The sequence below is a fragment of the Melopsittacus undulatus genome, chromosome 6 (genome assembly GCF_012275295.1).
Source record: "Melopsittacus undulatus isolate bMelUnd1 chromosome 6, bMelUnd1.mat.Z, whole genome shotgun sequence".
Classification (NCBI taxonomy): Eukaryota; Metazoa; Chordata; class Aves; order Psittaciformes; family Psittaculidae; genus Melopsittacus; species Melopsittacus undulatus.
In genome coordinates, this window is record NC_047532.1 from 83,058,806 (window position 1) to 83,081,173 (window position 22,368).

General features: G+C 39.1%; 1 protein-coding gene across 2 annotated transcripts in view; it reads right to left on the reverse strand.

Moving 5' to 3' along the window:
* GRIA3 (glutamate ionotropic receptor AMPA type subunit 3) overlaps positions 1-22,368 on the reverse strand; it is a 145,797-nt gene that overhangs the window by 98,632 nt on the left and 24,797 nt on the right. For both annotated transcript variants that reach the window (XM_005148297.3, XM_005148296.3), the window contains exon 3: positions 12,562-12,801. In XM_005148297.3, the coding sequence (XP_005148354.1) occupies positions 12,562-12,801 (240 nt within the window). The remainder of the gene's footprint in view (positions 1-12,561; positions 12,802-22,368) is intronic.

Here is a 22,368-nt window from a genome sequence, read left to right on the forward strand (position 1 = left end):
CTATTATCTTTTTATCCTTAATTTTCATAGGAGACCAAATAAAGTATTATGAGGATGCAGCTGGCATCTAAAATTCATTAGAAGACAGACGATGATGTGTTTATATTGTCTAATGTGGCCAGTTTTTGAAGAAGGTCAATCCAGAGTTTACTTAAATTAAATGTAAACCATAATGGTCTGCAGCTGCATGCACTCAATATGTTTGGTTTTATATATATTATTAATGAAAATTCAGTGCAATTCTATACACTTCAAAATTCTGAAGCCACTGCTGTTCTTATTTATGCTTCCAGATGCGTACTTTCAGAATAATAGTTAAACTAATGGAAATGACTGCTATATAAATGGGAATTAATAATCAAACAGCCAAGCTGAATACTTCCTTCTACAGAAACAGTGCTTTAATGCATAAATATTATTATATGGTTCATGTCAAAAGGGAGGCATTGTTTGGCCTTTCACGTTCTGGATGCTGTGTGCAGCTACTTTGATTTGTGGCATAAGGAAACGATGCAAATCAAAATAGTCATTATTCAAACATATGCCATTCACATCCATTTTGTTGCTTTCTTTGACAAGTGTAGCTAAATGGTTCCAGAGAGGACAACTATATAATACAATATACATGCATCAACTAAAGCCACAATTTTCACTTTCACCAATGTATCTAAAACAAGACAAATAAGCAATGAAACAACCCTGAAAAATCCTTCAGGGCACCAACTTCATGTTAAAATAAGGAAAATAACTATCCCTTTTATATTATTAAGTTTTTCTTACTAAAACAAGACAACTGCCACACTGTGATGAACGTGTTTCAAATGTTTGTGTTCAAACTGTCTCCTTGATGTGGAATATCTCCAAAACCAACACATACATTAATGTAACAGAGGCAGTTCTTTTGTAAGGCTTTTTTAAAATAGCATAGCATGAAACTCAAACTGTCAGTGCATAAATTACTGCTGCCTTGAGGCTGCAATAACTTATGCATCCTTGTATTCACCTCTCATATACCTCCCCTGTCAAAGGGAAGCTCAGACCTCCCCTCCCGCCTTCATCTCTCTACCTCTTTGTGGCAACCGTTACAATACCATTAAAAATAGGTTGGCTTGCCCATTACTTGTGTAGGTGAGGGAGCAAAGAACTGCATAATTAATGACAGAAGAAACAAACAGGAGGGTTTGGGGTTTTACTTTAATGAAATCTCTGCAAAAATATTATTACAGTAATTACGTGTTCCTATAACTCATTATTTGTCTACAGATAGGCATAATTTGATTTTACTTCTTTAATAAAAACTTGATCAAATTTGAGGTTATCATTGACAGTTCATGGACAAAACCAACTGATCAATAATGTTAGTAATACTAAGCAATAGGCAATTTTATCTCCAGAGCAATTACTGACCCTGATGTAGTCAGCTGAAAGGTTTGATCCTGCTGAGCTAAACAATGTCAGAAGACTGGCTTCTTTATTTTTCATTACCCTCTTTTTTGTCCCTTTATCTATTTTTCCTTTAAAGAATAAGGCCTTATCTTGCTAATAAAAGATGTGCCAAACTACATAAACTGAAAACTAGCATTTGCTCCTAAATAATAATTTCCCCTTTTTTAAGCAAAGAAAAGCCAGTAAGAAATAAGATTGTAGCAAATAGCATTCTCTGATCTGTAAACACATTTACAGTATCTTTAGTCTTAGGAGCCGTTAGACTATGACGGTGTTATGTGTATATAATGCTGGCAAAAATAATTAAACTGCACTGAAAGGATTTTATACTGCAGTTCTGACTTAAACTCATCACATTAAATTCTTCATGAATTAATGTGCATAGATTGAGGTCAATGTACTATATGACTTTGACATTTCATAAAGATGAGTGTCAATTATGGATTCTTTCATAGATTTTAGATGGCTCAGCAGGACATAAAGGTAACTGAAAATTACCTCCAATATTGTTTATACCTTAACTTTGCCCAACATTTTAGTTTATGTTATGAATTCACCCATTAGAACCACCCATACTTGGGTATTAACTACACTACTCATACTCAATTGAAGGCACCCAAGAGTTTTAATAAATGCTTTCCCCTGTTAATTCTGAGAGTACCTCATTATTTTTATATCACCTGGAGGATCACAGTATAAATTTACAAGGCCATATACAGCCTTTGCTACAAAAATGGCAATATTGTGCCCTTTGAGTGATTAACATGCTCAAAAAGACACCTGAAAGCATCTGCATTATTTGCCAGGCCTACCTGATGGTTTCAGAGTATTTAAAATACTCTGAAGTACCCAGAGAAAAATCTTTAATGACCAGAGTAATGCATTTCTTCCCTGGAAAAGTCTTCTTAACTATGACTCTGAGATGCAGACAGGTTAAGAACAGCTCAGAGCCATTGTCTTTGAAACTGCTTTGTACACCACACCACAAGCAAAACATGAAAGGAGCAAAAAGGCTTTTCAGTGATCAGCAGCCACTTCATTAGGCTAGACTGGAATAGCCAGAAGTGGATTTTACTTTACAAAGAGGAAAAGATCCTCAATTAAATGCTCACAACTCCCAAATGATGATTAAAAAACCACTGCAACCAAACAAAGCAATTTGGATATCTTTGGCCTTGGGTAATATGGGTCAATGCAGTGTATGGAGTAGTCATGCTCCTTTATAAACTCATTCCAAGTATAATTGGGCAGATTATCAAAACTGAATTATTGCTCTCCTGAACAGGAACAGAGAGTGAAGAAATAACTCAAAACTTCATAAGCAGCAGAAGAAATGCTATAAAGATATTAGCACTTTATGCAAATAACATAATCCTCCTACACCTGGTATGTGCACAGCCCTGGCAATTCACTGCATATTATTATTATCAGCATAGACAAAAATATCCCCAAAGCAAACAACACCTCAGGAGCAACTAGAGAAACCTTAACAACCACTGCCTGGTATCTGTTAACCATTCCAGATTGATGCTGTTTTATCATGTCAGCATGGAACTGCCACACTCACAGCTTACCAAGCATTCAGCTGTAGCACAGATCACTGCAATAGGGCACAGAACAGAACTGAAGTTGTGCTTACAGAAGTCACAGTTCTGGCTGAATAAATCCTTCGGTTTCTGACATGACACATTAGCCCACACTGCTCACTATATTACTGATACCTCTCCTAAAGCACCTCACCTCACTTAGGCTCCCTCCCATTCTCCTGGAGGGAGCACAGATGTACTTCCCATGCAGTCCAGACTTGGTGGCAGGCCTGCTTCACAGAGCAGTGCCTGAAGAATCTGGCCCTAAAAACCTGAAGGAGAACACTCCAGCAATAAAGGGGATACTCTGCTGTTGTAAGAGGTGACAACTCTGTGCTTAATCACTGAAGAGAGCCCCTGACTAAATGCTGCTGTGCGGTGCAAATCACTGCCTGGTGATTTGCTACTTTGGGCTGCTGAAACCAAAGTAAATCCTTCTAAGAGCAAAGCAACAGGCTGTGAACATGAGGAGCTCAGGATCAGGAGGAATAAAACCTCAGGTCACCTTACTCTTCCGATGATTCTTTGCACCATGAATTAAATCAAAAGAGGTGGTCAGGAAAAGCTATGCATCTAGAACTGAAGAAATGATTACCTGTTAGTGAGGATAACATTCATGCCAGGAACTTTTCACTTATTTTCTTTAGAGATTAAAACTGAATCACTTTATGGAGCTATTTTCCATTCCGCTGTACTCAAGTAGTACACTGTTTTATATACCTTCTGAAATGCATGCTCACAGTGCTGTCCTACCGTGAATAGCAAGAATGCGAGTTTAAAAAAAGCAGAAAAAAGAAACAAGGTGTGATTTAAAATGTCTCATGAGGAACCAGAGAAAAATCTATCTCTGCAAGAGAAAAATCCTTTATAAACTCCTTAACCTAAATACAATATGAGGTCATTTCACCTGCCAGCTGAGTGGGTTTGTCATAAATGGATTCACATTTATTTTTCTTCTATAAAGCACTTGTGTCATCTTTATGCTTACTGAGACAGCTGATAGTTTCTGGGAAGAAAAAAGCATATGGTCAAACTAGTTTGGTAAAGTCTCTGAAGCCTGAAACAAGAAATAACATCTAAAAGGGCCAACTGTCCTCGATGAAGGAAAGTACTGAAGCTCTAGCTAGTGGATTTCTTCATATAAACTTCATTGCAAACACCATTTAATTAACTACCTTAAATGCAGAGCTTCTTAGTAATCAATTATGCATCTCTTCAAAGGGTCAATTTATTTTCCAGGTCAAGAAATTCATGGTAAAATTTAAGATAATTCCTGTTTCGAGTATGAAAACCTGTTTTTCAGTTGTATCTATGGCCACTGACTTCCAGGATGACAATCTGCACATCTTGCAAGTCAAAGCTGTCTGTGCTTTCAACTCAAGAAAGGTATTTCCATATACTTCAGTAGAAGAAGATCAGGTCCTTTGCATATAGGTATTCTTTTCTACAGCCTTCCCTTCTGGTCTGAGAAGTCTTATCTCCTCCCTGAGATCAACAAATTCTACCTCGTCTGCTCTGGTTCCAAGGAAAGACTCTCCATCATCTCTAAGGCTTGGCTTTGTGTCAAGTCCTTCAGAGCAAAAGGGCCAACAACCCCTCTCATGTACCTTTTCAGTCCTTCTCCCCTCCACTTGCCCTTGGAAACTGTCTTCAACTTCAGCTTTGTTTCAAGAAATCTGGAAATCTGAGATTCTGACCATTTAATCCTTGCTGATGCACACATAAAATCAACTGAGAACAAAGGCTTCTGCCACTTCAGTACCTGTGCATACAATAAAGAAATTAAATTCTATGGCTATGCCAAAAATTGATAAACCATGCATATTTATGCAAAACTAAATATTTAAATGCATGCATTTACACAAGTCAGGTTATAAATACAACAATTTGCAGACATCTCCAAGGCATGGGTGAGCAGCAATGCTGCTAGTTCTTGTATTTACTAAAGAAGATATTCAGGGTCTCAGCTTATGTTCCTCAGAGTTCTAGTTGCTTTTGCTAGGACCGTGAGGATAGCACACATCCTACTTTAGCCTTCCAGAAATTATTTATCCAGGACTTTCCTATTCATACTCTGTACCCTATATGTTCTGACTTGGCTCATTTCACCTGAACTGAGGTCAGATTCTGACGCTCTCTCAGCTGCAACCAGATTCACACTCAGTGGATCACCACGGTCTTGCTGTGGTGTTCCTCTCCACGGATGGGCTGACACACTTCCTTATTCTCAGGGGGTCCATGGAACAAGACACAGATTTGTTGCCCATGTGCAGCTACTCTACTTGTTGGGAAATGCTGCTAACAGTAGCGTGTGCTTCAATAGCTTCAAGGGATGCTTAGGCATTTTGCCTGGGCATCTCAACACCAAACTGAACCCAAAACTTGTAAAGAGGCACAAAGCTGAAGCACAGAAGCCTGCCATGAACTCTGTGCTGTTGGTCTTCAGCTGTATTAGTTTTGACAGTATGATACATCCCATGCTGGATGACTTTCAAAGGTGATTCACCCCTCTTGTTCATAAGCTAGAAAAACAGTTTAAGTGATTACCAGGGGTAAGCTAAACAAATAGCAGCTAATGGGAAAGATCAGGAGAAAAATGCTTAAGGCTCTCAGCCCATCCAAACCACAGCCAACATCCCTTCTCCCACACAGGGTCTCAGTGTTTGTTTGGGGAAGAATCAGTAAAAGGGCTTTCTTCTGTATCTCTGTACCACAGAGACCAAGATAAAAGGAATCCATGAGACCGTAGAGATTTCAGAGGAAATAAATGGAGAGTGATTATCAAAAGCTAGATTTAACTGTCCAGGCTCAGATTATTCCTGAACATATCTGGGCAGCAAAACTGAACTGCAAAGCAATCCTGGAATATTTCATTAAAGGTTCTGGCATGTTTCCTGAATAGAGCCTTAGTTCATACATTATACTGCTGAAAGCAATGAAGCAATGCGCCCTAAATAAGAATGTCAAGATTTGCCTCTTTGTCAGGGTAAATTACTCATATTTCATACAAACATTGCTAAGTATCTACAACTTTCCATTCTATATAAATACAAATTCTAGGCGTTATAAGATGGCAAAAATCACTCATTCCCAAAAGGCTGACAGTGAAACAAATGGGTAATTTTCCTATTGCACATAACTACACAAAGTATGATTGTTCTTTTAATCGAAATAATGGATGTTCTACCAAGAGGGTCTTTACACTGTGCATGCTCTCTGTTGTACCAGAGCTTGAAAACTTGACCTGACATCACAGAATCACAGCATCCCGAGGGTTGGAAGGGACCTCAAAAGATCATCTAGTCCAACCCCAATGCAAGAGCAGGGTAACCTAGAGTACATCGCATCCTTTTAAGCAAAGCCACGCAAAAGATGCAACACTTTGTGGCCATGCTGCAAGTTGCCTTTTGCAGAAATCATGACTGAGAATTTCTGGATGGCAGCTACTGGGCCATGAGTCTTAAATGTACAGCCCTGTGAAGCCTGCTCCTGTGATGTGGAGGCTGAGCTTCACTTGCCAAGGTTTTATTCTCTGCTGTGAGTTTCCCAGTACATAAAGAAGTGGGAAATGGGACAGCTCATCTACATAGCTACCTAAAGGCTAGCAATTGAGACTGTCTACACGTCATCCCCATGATCCTGGGCTGCTGTCCAAAATACTCCTGAAAAGAGCCAAAAAACTCAGAAGAGTCAAGGTTTGCAGTAACTCTTCTTGTTTTGTTATCTTTAGTTAGGCTTCCAAACATGTTTTATATGTTGCATTATTCTTCACCACAGACTGATATTTACAGAAAATAATGTCAAGATTTTAAATCCTTTCATACTTTTGAACATATAAGCAAGATAAACCACATCATCCTCACAGGGGCAACTAAGAATTAAACAGGTGTAAACATACTAGGAAACAAGAATTATAACTTCAAAATGGAACAAGCCCATGTTTAATTATGAGAAAACCATGAGCCAGCTTTAAATCCTCTTTCCTTCATGCAATGGGTTCAGACCAGTTCTTCAGCTGGTGGAATAACTCCCCTGCTCTGAAGAATAAACATGTTAATGAACAGCTCAGCTATTGATTTTTTGACATCTGACTGTTCAGCAGGTGCTGAATTCAGGGTTTACTAATGCTGCTGTAGCTTCTACCATCAGTTTCATTTTTCCCCTTACTGGGGGATGATCTTTATAAATGATGATAGAACTTCCTGACATGCAGAAAGACAACACAGAGTTTAACAAATGAGCTATGTGGAAGGAGGAGTTCTAGTCCTGTTGCACCTGTCTGCTCATGGAAGCTGTTTATAAGCAGGAGTCATTCTGTGCTGCATTAAGTCCACCCCAACCTGATATTCCGAAATCCCTAGGAATCCAACAGATACTAAAGCAGTCTTATTACACTCCACAAAAATCCATCCTACCCAGATGTTTTGTAACAAATGTTATGTTCTACATACCAGTAATTTTCAGTGCAACTCTAATTTCCTAAAAGAAAAAAGAAAATCCATCCATTTAATTCTGTGGAAGATATAAGAAGCTTGGTTCAACATACCACTTCTTTTATCAGCTCCAATCTTTCATTCCCCAGGGAAAGCAGTACAGAAGTGTCTTGTCCTTTGACAGCAATAGATAACTAACCTCATTTTGTAAAAGCAGAACTAAACAGAAGAGTTATTCTTTGTCTTCAGCAGAAGCAGTGAATCAGACCTCATTGCCTTGTACTAAACCTAATTTAAGGCAATTTGATGCCTTATGCCTAATCATCAAGAAGCTTAGTTGTAACTCTTGGGTTCTTTTTGGCTCTTTACCTGGCATTTCGTTATGCAACACAGCACCAGAAGGTTTTATATCTAAAAGGAATAGGACAGGTCATATTTTCTGAAGCTGTACTTTCAGCCCTTCTGCATCCTTACACATCCATTATGATTCACGTCAGATTTTTTGTGCTTTTTGGCAGTAAGGATTAAAGATGTAATTGCTTTTAAAGCAGATCTTTTCAACTCTTCTTAGCCACATAACCTGGGGCTTTATAAGAAGACTTCTGAGCCTCAGCCTTCATCTAGCCAGTGTTAACCAATTAAAACAATTAATACGCAACCAGACAATAACCCTATTTACTAAAGCTTCCTTCTCCCCCACCCTGACTTTAGGTCTCACAAGATACTTACTGACAGACTAAATCAAAACCAACGGACAGAAAAACTTCAGATTCAGAGAGGTATTTGGTTACAATGCCATAAAAATGGCAATCTATCTGCGCTTCTGTCTAGACTCTGTCTACTCTTTGTGTAGGTAGGCATTACGCAGTGTCAGCCACTTCCCTGTCCTGGGATGATCTGAAGGGAGTGGATGGTGACTTGATGCACATCACAGAAACCGCTTGGTGTGATTTAGTTTAAGTCTGTGCACAGTAGGTATGACAAATCAAAGCAACTCAGGACAAAATGGCTGTGTTGTACTGAGCTGGAAAGTGAAAAATCTGTAAAAAACAGTGTTTCTCAGGCAAAAATAAAGTGAAACATTACTTGAGAAATGTTATGGTAATTTAAATAAACAAAAGCTTCAGTGTTACAATCTACTGTACCATTTTTGTAATTAAATGAGGAGTACTTCACACTTTCATGCAACATTAAGATGACTACGAAAACCACAAGCTTACCTCTCCACACATTCATACTAGTGTTACTCTGGTTCACTGACTCAGTGGAATAACATCTGATTTACAGTAAAGGAAAGCAAGAAAACAGACCTGGCGAATGGAAATAAACCTGAGGTTTCTGAAGAAACACAATCCTCAGCATGAGATGCAAAAGGTGACTTTCCTGACAAGTGCTACCCAAATTCTTAATAGCTTTCTGTATGTAACCCCATCTCATTTCATCCTGACATAATCTTAATTAGTCTTCGTTCTACTGCAGGGAAACCTACTGAGGCAGTTAGCACCATGTAATTAATCAGATATTTTGCACGCATCACAGCAACCAACAGTGTCAACTTCCTGATGTGAGTTAATACAAATAGAAATCAACCTTGCCTTTCCCTTTCACATAAACTAAAAGCATGTGGCATGGAATGAACATGTGACTATTTCCTCTATACACTACGTACGTGCGTCCTTCCCTTAGCAGCCATTTCCTAATGCATCATCACTCTCTGCAAAGTAGGAGAAGAACAAGCAATTTGGTATTTCCCTTAAATTTCAGTTTCTTCAGAGAAAAGTAAGTCCAGCAATTGAAATAAAAAATGATAAGACATAATTCTTGCTGCTGGAATTCATAAACCTCCCATTTTATCTTTCTTTCTGTGCGCTTTAGCAGTTTTTAAGAAACTGAATTTTGCACCTGCACATAAATATACATTTGAAAGCACAATCTGCAATAGCCATCTCATAGCAACAGAAAATAAAGTACTTAAAAATATAAACTTATACAACATACACACTAACTCACTGGATCAAAAGCTTCACCACCTATCTATGTAATTGTAGATCTTAACTTTATTCTATTGTTTAAGACTTAGCTTTTGTCTTCATTGCAGGAACCAAGCATCACAGCATTGTGCCTGATGTCACTGAGTGGGAAACCATATGATTATATGATTTGATGGCAAAGAAGAAAAGAGCCACTGCTTAAGGAAAACAGTTTTATAAAGCTGATTCTCCAGTCTCCTAAGCTTAAACTGAAATAGTTCAATAAGCAGTAAGAAACCACCAGAAGGTTTATTCAGTTCTGTATGGCATCTGTAATATGCTGCAGTTTTTATTAATTGTGAATACACATCAATGCTTTGCTTTAGCAGAACACTTTAAAACTGCAAGAACAATTTAGTCCATAACTAATATTCAACATAAAAAGGAGTAGTCTAATGTTTTGTGATTTCTCAGGTTCTTTGAACAAACCAGTGAGATAATAACATTCACAGAATGGCAGTATTTAAATGACAGTGTATCCCAGGGACTGACAGCTAACTGCTTAACACCTTCTCTCTACAGTGTTTGTGTCCCAGTGCATCTAAGTATCTAAGATAGGTATTATTAAAAACTGTGACATCGAATGGTTTCATTTCCAGTGGTATCTCAGCACAGGAACATGTGCACCCTACTCAGTACCTGACACAAGGAGACATTCACTATTATGATTGTTCAAATTCTGGGGATATTTTTGTATTTGAAAGCCTAACACCAGAAACAAGGCATCCTACTGGAACTGCCAAATGTTTCAGGTGCTGTCATCCATGCCTACTGCTCATCAAAATATCAAATGTCTATTTCTCAGGACTTAATTGCCCTGCATCTCCCTCCTGTCTGAATCTTCTCAATTCATTTTAATGCTGGAAGCATGCAACAATTATAACTATGATAAGACTGCTAACCAAGTTTGCTTTAACCTAAGCAAATCAGCAGCAACTGAATTAACTGGTCTTTTGTGCTCCTGTTTTAGCAGATGGCAAATACATTACCAAACAACAGCAATGTGGATGTATGTATAGGAAGGACAGCTAAGATGTGGTAAGTTTACTCCAAAGAACTTCATCAAGCTACCTATATGCTCTGATACCTCTTCCCTCCTAAAGACACTGCTGTCCTTTATCTTTTAATCCTGAGCTATATTTTATAATCCCACAGTCACCTGTGCCATCACCTAATTCAGATTTAGCTCTCTGACACTTAGGCTGAATGTTTGACCTAATATACAGCTAGCATAACACGCATGTGAGCCACAGTAGGTTCACAACATGACTTTGAATAGTAACTCTATGAGTAGGATGCAAGTAGGTAGTCATGACAAGGGGCAGAAGACAACGGAGGTAAAGTCAGACTCCTGGGGCTAATTTTGACAACAAGAGCTATGTTTTAACCTGGAGTTAAAATCTTAGTATGAACAAGGAAAAATGAAGCCTAAGCATAACCTAAACTGTTCCAAAGGGATTAGTCATCATGATAAGCTCATGATTAGACTGCGCCTACCTGAAGATTGTACACACTAAGAACTGTAGAAAAATACAAGTATGAGACCGCAAGTCTTCCCTCATGACTTCTATTACTGTCTCAGTTAGTCTGATAGTTGTATCATGTAGAAATGTTCTTGAGAAACTCACACTGTTTTGGATGATTCTTCAAAGTGCCAAATTTCTTATTAAGCGTGATATTGAATGACTGATATATTGCTACCCAAAGCAAACTTTATAAGCCTTGACCATGTTAAGTATCATCAGTCCTGGAACATATGACATTTTCCTTTATCACATGCTGTAAGTTTATCACATTTGGCCACATCAAACCGTTCTTATTCAGACAAACAACATATTCACAGGAGCTGGAATTTAAAAGTAGACTAAACCAGAAATACAGATGTTTGGCTAGTGATTTTAAAAGATTTAAAAACTAATGACATTCTTCTCCATACTTCCCTACTTGATGTCACAGCTAGCATTTTTCAACCCTAGAAATACTTAACACCTTGAAATCACTTTGAGCTCTTGCCACGCAAGATCAGATTGAGAATTTCTAACTTCAACATAGGGTATGTCATTAGTTGGGTGAAAGGTACAGCCACTGAAGACTTGATCTTTATCAATATGCAGTAGCCTAGGGTATTAGAACTTTGTAATGGAATAGAATGTAAGCTTCTTTGGCTCTATCCACACTCCCTGGATCTGAAGAAAGTCTTGGAGTTGTTAATCATAAAGCTGGTGAGAAGGGCAGTGGCACACCTATCTCATGCAAAGAATGCTACCCAGGTGAAACCTGTAACCAAGCAAATTCTGTACACTGAGAGCAGGCAATGAGAGATGCGCCACAGAAATATGCAAGATTCCTCACTAAAAATGCTTTCTGATGCTTAGATCTCTTTTTGACAGGATTTGCTCCCTTTGGGGTTTCTACATTGTTAAGTATTGGCTTAAATGTGAAAACGCTGGGCTTAATATGTTTTTATTTAGTAAAAGATATCTCTGGTAATTCTTGTCACGTATCTAAATACAACTCTGGATATCCATGTGACATATCTAGAGCATCTTTTCTCCAGCAGAACCCTGAAGCATCTTATGCATTATATTCTTAGACCATTATTGATGCCTAGACACCTCCAGAGTATATGTTAGCATGGGATGTCTTTGTCCAATGACAGGAGAAACGTGCATTTATGTAAAGTGGCGTGGGATTTGCAATGTCACGCACAGCAGAAGGTCTTGTTTAACAGCCTACTTCATAATGCCAACTTTATTTATTGTGCAAGAACTCAAAAACCCTGGCAAGTGCTGAATCTGCGGCTCCATGGAAACCAGGTATTCTGAATTGAATGTTTATACTGCTAATGCTATCCTCCAGACAATCTCTTTACAAATGATCAGTAATATGAAGATGCCTTGTTTTCATTTATCCGTTCATTTTAGTTTCTTCAGAATAAAACTGATTTCTAGGACCATCAGAATATGCTACCTGAATCCAAAAGAAAATTGGGTTGGCCTGCACATGCTTTTTCTAGTAATACTTATAGCAGGTAATAAGAAAGTCAGTTTAAATGATGGTACTTACCCCGTTCTGTATCATAGAGGTACACAAACTTTTCCCACTTATAATGAGTCAAGAGACTCAAGATGGCTCCTTTTAATGCTGGCCGCATCTGGATGACAAACTGCACATCTGCATCCGTTGGGAAGCTGGGTGTGATGAAGGATGTGTGAAGCGCCCCACAAAATGACGTCAGTGTGTTCATTGACATCTGGTCATAGAATCCAAAGATGGCATAAACTCCTCTGGAAAACTGTGAACAGACTAACAAAGGCAGACGGGGTGTTAAAATCTGACATATAAAGAACCCCAAAAACCCTTTTGAAGTATATTTGAAGTAAACTAAGAACACCTGAAATTACTCTGTATCATGCAGCAGATGGAATGAATTAACGAAATAACATATACTAATTTCATTGTAGCGTGAGTTTTACCAACTTTGTCACAATTAAGCCGGTCTGAGCACATTTTTGATTGTAATTTGTCGTGCTATACTGTTATAATCCACTAATCTATCCATATTGTTTAGAACACAGTGTTACATTGCTTGTCCATAAAATATCTTCCCTCCCTTGAGCAGCATTTTGAGAACTCTTTTCATAGCTATGTAATAAATGCCTAAAAGTCAAGATGTTAAGATGTAGTTTTCCCTGCTACCCCAACTTGATTCAGATCTTACTCAAAGAAATCTGTATTGTTAATTCCTTTATAGTCGACAACTCTGAAATCTCTGTATGAAACCTCTGTATGGTCTTTTTCAGCGAGAAATTGTGGTGGCTTCTAAACTGAGTGTTAAAACGTTTCAGAAGCAATTTGGAAAATGCATGGCTCATGAATGAGCTCTAAACACAAACAAGGAACACGTATTGTTGCTTCATGGGGCAAAAATTGATATCCCTTAACATGGAGGTTTTTAGTCATTGACCATTCTGGTGTTCTGAGGAACTCATCCAGTACAAGAAAATAATATAAAGCTGTCAAGCTGTTTTGTTTTACATGCACTTATCTGGGGAAACATTTCATCTTCCATACTTTATAGGGATTGAACAAAGACTATTTGGGGTAAAATGGAAGTATTTCAATTTATAAACATGGTCAAGTTCATGGGAGTTCCAGGGAAAAGAGTTTCTTTGCTGTTTAACTCTGCAGAAACAGAGCACATTTCTTAAGATCGTGGGTTCTTTCCACGGAGGGAGACTGTATCAGGGATAGTGAGGAAGCCTGATATGGGAGATGCTGGGGGCTCTGGTCTAGTTGTACAATAGAGATTGTACAATAGAGATTGTACAACTGATACATACTACAGCATAGCAGCACTTCCAAATCAAAACATTTCTGGACTGAGATGGGCAAGCTCCCTTTGTAATGAAAATAAGTTTCCCAGAACATTGTCCATTCAGCATTAACAATTTCGCTTGTCAAGAACTGGATTTAACAATTTGCAACCAGCTCCATTAACCACTTTTGCCAAAACACTGCATATTTAACTTCGCAAAAGGCAAGGGGAAGTAATCACCAATAAAGACGACATGACTTTTATGCAGAAATATATAGCATCGTTACTTCTGAAAGTACCATTATGAAACATTTCCTACCATAAATTCTACCATTCAGAATCACTAAAGCCTATTAAAGTAATTTTAAATAGAATTCTCCACAATATCAGCTCATTGACAACATCATAGATAACACCTCAGATAGGAAGTCAGGTGTGAAAATGTGATTTCTTCCTGGAGATCCAGATGCAAGAACTAGAAATGCTATTAAGGAATTTTGTTAAGTGTTCAAGCCACTGTAAGTGGACGTGACCAGTCGTGGATACTAGCAGCAAATAACAGGTGGTGTAGACAGAAGAGATGCACATGAGGCACCGAGAGGGAATAAGAAGTAGTGATTTCTGAAAGAAAAGGTTAAGTTCTCAACCACAGCAGCGAAAAGATATAAAAAATATCATAATGCAGCAAGAATTTATTCCCAGCGGCATAAGTGAGGAATTAAATACACTGTTTCAAAAGGTATTTTGTTAAACTACATACCAACAGGATATAAAGCAGAAAAGCTATCATAAAAATTATCTGTTGAAGTAACAAATAAAAGGCATTAACTTACGGGCGAAAAAAAGGGAAAAATAAAGACATTACAAAACCTAAAAGTCTCCAAATCATTTTGAAGACATGTAAACTCTCTTTATTCTATGGGAATATTCGCTGAAGTGGGGCCAGCAGAGCTGGGTGTCCTCACATACACTTAGTACCTCACAAATCAGGCTTCTTACATATTTATTAATAGCCTAGTTCACTAGGTTTTTGTGTAGATTCTGTACTGCAGAGAAGATCAAGTATTCCAGAAAACAGCCCTTCTTGCAATGCAAACAAAACATATTCTCACATGCCTCCTGACCCTAAAACCCAAAGTATTTCAAACAATCTTGTGTTCACCCATTATTTCTTATTGACATAAGGCTCAGGAATACTTTTGAACTGTGACTCCACTGAAACCTCTCAGATTTACAGGGACACATTATCTGAAAAAAAAGCCAGAAGGGGGGTCAGAAAGTCTATGTACTTGTAGGACTATAATAAAGAATGGAAATTAGGTCTTATTAGCACTGTTAGTTCCTACATCCCATACAGTCAGCAGAGAGAACAGGAGCAGTACTAAAGGTAACTGATAGTGTCTGGCTCCAGCACGGACCTGTTCCTCTACACTGTGCTGACAACCCACTGAGAACTATTCCAGTTTGTGCTCTTCCTTGATCTCGAGAGATACAGAGCCCAGGCACTGTGGTCAACAGTTTGAAAATGCTGGCAAGGTCATTGTCCTTTGGACAAGATTCTGTCTTGCTTGGATACTTTAAAACACTGTATTAAGCTGTATCTATTTTCACTGCAGATTGTGCTCTTCTATGCAAAGTCCATTCTCAATTTGTGAATCCTCTCTTCCCCCCAAAAACCAAACCCAAACAAACCAAACACCAAAACCAATCAGAGTCTGTGAACAACCTGACCAGAAGCAGGACCTTCACCAGACAATACCTAACAGCCAACACAGAGCTGCTGCTCACATGGAGCATCCTCGTGCAGGTGAGAGCGTCTCATTTGGCCTTTCTGATATTTGCAACCTTTTTTTTCCCTAAAAATCCTGGAGGATTACCAACAATGTCTTCCACCAAGTGCACCTCTCTACCCAGTCTGATTTCCTCTTGTTCACATTTGTATTCACTGTGGATCTTCAAGATTTAACTCTTTTCCAGACAGTCTTCTGTTAGTTTTGAAAACTCTTAATCCCTTAAACTCCTCTGCTTATTGCTTCTTGTTTATGTATTCTGCATGCACTGTTAGGTGCCAATTCTATTTTACTGGCCCTTTGTAAGGACAAATAAACTTTTGTTTTGATAAGGAGAAACTAAAAGGCCAATTATTTTGGTTCTCAATGTTCATTTGCATTTTTGAACTCACAGCGTTAGGTCTTTCATTTTGTTTGCGACCTAATCTCCTGTGTGACCAGATGAACTTAATGAACATCCGTGAAAGCATGGCCATATTGTTAGCTGTTCTCCAAAACCAGACATGTAATTACAGTCATTTTAATGGCATTATTGTTCTAACATCACTAAGCCATAATCAAGATTTATAACAGGCTAACTAAACTCCACCTCTAAGCTCTTTCTTACAAACTACTTTCTATTGACAATCACAACAATCCTCATGTTTGATTAAGAATGTTGGTATTCTTCCTTAATTAATCACAGTTGATTTGTGTTTGTTTTTCCTTATTTGAACAATGCAGATGGTCAAACACACACTTTGGCTGCTAAAGAAGTGATTTGGACAAATCTTGATGCAACTCATTCTTCAAAAACCAAAAACAAGAAAAGGAGTTGGTTTTTTTCCCTTTATGAAACTGCTCTTAATTATAGATATTAATACCATGGGTATGCATCCGTTTCCAAGGGCAGCACATAGGCAGGTTGCTTTATAATCTGATGTGTAAAAGTTGCAACCTCCACAAACAAGGTACAGAACAGCAGTAACCTAACAGGGGATCATGATATACTGTTATTTTAGCATTAGGTGCAAGGTGAATATTTATTAATGGAGACTGAACACTGGGCTTGTTCCCAGAGTAAGTCAGCTGCCACATGCCATCACTTTCAGGAGAGGAAGGGATGGTGTGACAGAAGCCTGTAAATTCTCAAGCATGTCAAGAGAAGACAAAGAACTTTCAGGTCACGACAGACTGGTGTTTCATGTCAAGGAAGGAAAATGATGCTCAGAGTCAGGGATCACAGTGGGGAGCAGAATTTAGCTGAGAAAGAAGAAAAGACCTTGGTTTCTGAGCCATCCTAAACACCAGTGTAACTCAATGAACACAGCCTCCTGTTTTGCTAGCAGTTCCATCCTCTCTCCAGTCAAATCAGACCCACCACAGAAACCTGCTAAGATTAACCAGATGTGATTTTCTTTTTCACTCAGGCTCCAGGTGAGAATCCCAAAAGATGCCCCATTTCACACAAGTTATTGTGTCTTTTTAACAATTAAGTTTTGCTTTCTAACGGTATTTAGTTCTTCTACCTTTTAGTGTCTGTGGGTATTCCTGACACAGTAAGGTTGTATAGGCTCTGTCATTTTTAGTGTCTATTGCCTGGAAGCTAAAGTTAAAACTTCCCTGACACCCTTTTTCTTTTCCTTTTTCAATTTTTACTTCCAGTTTTTAGTATATACAACTGGAGTATTACTAGGAACATTTACAAGTAGTTTTGGATTTTGCTTGTTTAAAGAAAATATGTATAAAGCTAACAAAAGACATTTGGTAATGGGTGGATCTTAATACACTATTTCCACCAGATGATATCATAAAAAGTGACTTGTAAGTTGGCAGGATGCTCCCAAGTGTGCCACAGAGTGTGCTTCTGCCCAGGGGTATAACAGCCTTGTAGGTTTGGAATCAGGGGTTGGAGGTTGCAATATCTCAAATACTATTCCTTCTTCATTACTGTTTGTATAGACAAGTAATTTCCCCTTTGTTCATATCAATGTCTCATAAAGTAGGCCTGACAAAATTAATCCATGTCAAAGGGGCACTGTGAGGCCTGCCTTACTGATAACCACATGGCTCTTTGGAATGAAAGGAGCACAATCACACCTGGCATTATTGTGCATTGCTCATATCAGTTCCTCACTTTCATGTTCTGCGTTTCCCTCAGCTGTGAAATTTTATTCCCTCCACTTTCCTCTGCCAATTGTCTTGGATTCCAGACAATTCTCACTCCAACCTCTGCCAACAGACTAATGGGAGTACTTTATAATGGAATAATCTGCAGCATATCTCAGAGCAATTGCTATTTTCTATCTAAGGCTCCATCCTATCACAGAATCACAGAATCCCGAGGGTTGGAAGGGACCTCAAAAGATCATCTAGTCCAACCCCCCTGCAAGAGCAGGGTAACCTAGAGTACATCACACAGGAACTTGTCCAGGTGGGCCTTGAATATCTCCAACGTAGGAGACTCCACAACCCCCCTGGGCAACCTGTTCCAGTGCTCTGCCACTCTTACAGTAAAGAAGTTTTTCCTGATGTTCATATGGAACCTCTTATGCTCCAGTTTACACCCATTGCCCCTTGTCCTATCACTGGATATCACTGAAAAAAGCCTAGCTCCATCATCCTGACACCCACCCTTTACATATTTGTAAGCACTGATGAGGTCACCCCTCAGTCTCCTCCAAGCTAAAGAGACCCAGCTCCCTCAGCCTCTCCTCATAAGGGAGATGTTCCACTCCCTTCATCATCTTTGTGGCTCTGCACTGGACTCTTTCAAGCCATTCCCTGTCCTTCTTGAACTGAGGGGCCCAGAACTGGGCGCAATATTCCAGATGTGGCCTCACCAAGGCAGAGTAGAGGGGGAGGAGAACCTCTCTTGACCTGCTAACCACACTTTCTAATGCACCCTAGGATGCCATTTGCCTTCATGGCCACAAGGGCACATTGCTGGCTCATGGTCATCCTCCTGTCCACCAGGACCCCCAGGTCCCTTTCCCCTTCACTCCTTTCCAGCAGGTCAACCCCCAACCTGTACTGGTACATGGGGTTGTTCTTCCCCAGATGCAAGACTCTACACTTGCCCTTGTTGAATTTCATCAAGTTTCTCCCTGCCCAACTCTCCAGCCTGTCCAGGTCTCGCTGAATGGCAACACAGCCTTCTGGTGTGTCAGCCACTCCTCCCAACTTAGTGTCATCAGAGAACTTGCTGAGGGTACACTCGGTTCCCTCATCCAGGTCGTTGATGAAAACATTAAACAGCACTGGTCCCAGCACCGACCCCTGAGGGACTCCACTGGTCACAGACCTCCAGCTAGATTCTGCCCCATTGACCACAACTCTCTGCCTTCTTCCTTTCAACCAGTTCTTGATCCACCTCACTACCTGATCATCAAGCCCACACTTCCTTAGCTTATCTATGAGGATGCTGTGGGAGACAGTATCAAATGCCTTACTGAAATCAAGAAAAACCACATCTACCACTCTACCATCATCCCTCCACCTAGTCACTTCCTCATAAAAGTTGGTTTCTGAAGTCTTCCTCATAGAAGTGACTTCCTATGACTTCCTTGCTGTAATAATGCAAGAGTTATCATTACCGTCACTTTATATAGGAAACACACAGGTTCTCAGAGGGACTGACAATGCCTCTGCTGTTTCCTTTCTCTTCCATTTTAATACCCTGAATGAAAAGGCATACTCTCTCTACCTTGAGCTCTGAGGAGATCAGCACAGCAGTGCCCCTGAAGACAGAATAAGCTACTTTTGGGGGGCTCCAAGCAATCAGGCTTGAGAGCTTCCTTTAAAGACAAACCCATCATATTAAAAACTAAAAAAGAAGTAACTGCATTTACCTATAGCCAATTTGCCTATAGCTTTTTCATTTAAACTTTTAAGACACTGAATTCTGCCAAGAAGAAAATACCCTACTGAGCTGTTTAAAATTCAGCTGAGAAAACAGCAAAGCGTTTCTGAAAACACCCATTTCTGAAATAGTTAATAGTGGATATTGCTGGGGACGGGAAGGAACCAAGGAACTTACAGCTTGGAACAAGATACAAATCCTCCTGAGGTATTTGCTATAGGATCATTTCTCATTCTACCTAAAAAAAGACGTGCTCTTACAAACATAAATCCCCCAAACCAAACCAAAAAACCCAACCCAAAACCTCACAGGAGAGCGTAGAACAAAATTATGGTTTACTCCTGTTTATTTATGGCAACAGTATTCTCAGTGAAATAACTGAAGTATGGTTTATCTAGTTCTCTTTATTAACAACTACTCTGCTTGCTTTGTTCTATCTAGTGCTTTCTTCAAACATGCACACTTCCTTCAGTATGCATTTCTTTTTAGAAGAGCCAATAAAATAAAACCAGTAAATTCAGGCATCGGGAGGGTGTATTACTAAATTGCAAGTGGAATGCATAAGGATTAATCTACTCATATTTTACAAACCATTTACTGGAAAGCAATCCAAAACAACAATAAGCATCCCCAAACATTCTCTGGTCAAGATCCCATTCAAGATGAATTTTGTCACCTTATCACAACTCCATTATTAAATGAGTCTTTATTTCTTAGCCATTTTTCAGAATAACTTTTGAACCTTGATCACAACTACAGCTCCTGGGTGCTGGGTGCTGTACAAATGCATTACTACAACCTCGGTTTCTTCAGTATGCCAAATTATTTATGACATACATGACTCAACTCATTAAACTTTACACATTTTGGCCTTTATATATACTACTACAGTTCAATAAAACCCTAACAATGTACATGAATTTGCTGCGTGCTGGATCTTCTCTTCACACTGAAACATTTGTGTGATTTTTATGAGCATATGAAAAATGCCAGCTTGCAACAATAAAACTAGGCCATGTAGGTTGTAACGGTGCTAGTAGGGACACCAGCAGCACCATGTCTCATGCACATCATAATAGCAATAGATGCCTGTCAAAAGCTGCAATGACAGCTCGCAAGAAATAAGTGCGTATCTGAAGTCAGATCCTTCCTGGCACAAAGGCTGACCAAGGCCCAGTTTCAGAAAGCACTCACAGAAAGGTAGCTGAAGTTCATTCAGGTCAGATGTAAGTTATCCATTAGCATACACTCAGATAAAAGGTAAACCAGGATCAAAACCTCTCTGTCCCCAAACTGCCAATTTGATCTATAGGCAAATAAAAGCTTTGGTATTTAAGAAAACCCTAGCTAATACATTTAAAATGTCAATCACAAGGACATCCTTGAGCACCAAGCTCTAAAACAGACAGAAAATCAGGCTGAACACAACCTTGATTGTCCCAGGAAAGCTGTGCTTAGCTTTCTGAAAGGTCAGAAAATACTGCAGGTGGCCTGAGTAGCTTGAAATAGGCTCTGCTACTTGTGCTACTATTATCTACTCGCTTACCATTTAATTCCCAAGCTGCTTCCAAACCTAAGAGTATGTAGTCTGAGCTACCGCTGCCTTCAGGCTACTGGCCACAAAGCTAGAACAATAAAAAACTATAGAACCTTGATGAAGCTTAAGCACAAGTGGAGTATCTGGTCCTGCAAACCTATCAAATTATAATGTAATGCTCTACTTTTCATTAATTAATTAATCACTTGTCATTCAGAATCTCTGTATGTACAACTCATTTCTGATAATGGAAGAAACCAGGAGTCGATCCATCCAGTTTCCTGCCTCCTACCAGTAGTCCAAATTATAAACACATTTTGTTTAACTGGCATCACTATTACACACTGATGTTATAAAATACCACGGATTTATTTCTTTTGAAAGGCTATGAATCAGGTTATCATGGCTGAGTTTGAAGAATAATCTATTGGAGTTTGAGGGGTTTAAAGCTTAAAATGGATTAAAGGCAAGAGGAGGCACTGTACATGCTACAAAAATCAACTTTTTTGAGGATGATTTAAGAAATATGATATTTGAGGACTATACTTAAGTATGTCCTGATCAGAATGCTACATTATCTTGCTTGTGTCTTTACAAGATGGAGCTCAAGTTCTCAGATCAGACACCACAAATTATAGCCAAGTTTTCTATTTTAAACCCATCCTGGCAAGCCACAATTTTCTACTGGTAAGAGACCACTTTCCATCCTGATCCCACCACCTCCACCAACAGCTCACAAGGGAGAACTCCTTTTAAAGGGAAGAAATCAAATACATACCACACAGTTTAAAACAAAAAGCTCTTAGAAAGAAGTATGTAGCACTGCTGCAGAACTCAGATTTAAATGCTGTGGATTTGTGTCACTTTTGAGCTCTTCCGCTTACTGCCTACGCTGATCCTGACACCAAAGGATCATGTAGGAGGTACAGCAAGAGGCTTCTCTTCGTAGACAGTTAAACTCGCTGATGGAGAGAAATGGAAAGGCATCAGTTTCTGACTGTGTGCTTTGATGTAGAGATGCTGCTGCTCAGTTTCTCCAGGATAATCACTGCCTTGCCAGCAACAGCAGTGTGCAAAGCCAATGCTCTGCTTCTGATGGGCAGCTCCATGATCCTGGATGGTTAAAAGTTCAAGCGCTGGCCTTAAGTTTAGGGAGCAGTAGAGACTAAACATGCAGATGTAAGGCTTTTGCACTTTGAGAAAAGGCTTAGTCTATCCTATACACATAACACTCCATTCTCCTTGAAGCATGGAAGATGAGCTAACAGCTGCGTGAGGGAGCCAGAGGACCTGGCAAAGCTCTCCCCAGGAGAGTCTAAATATATTCACAGAAAACAATGATCATTTGCGTTCACATCCGAGACTTCAACTCCTGTTTCATGACTTT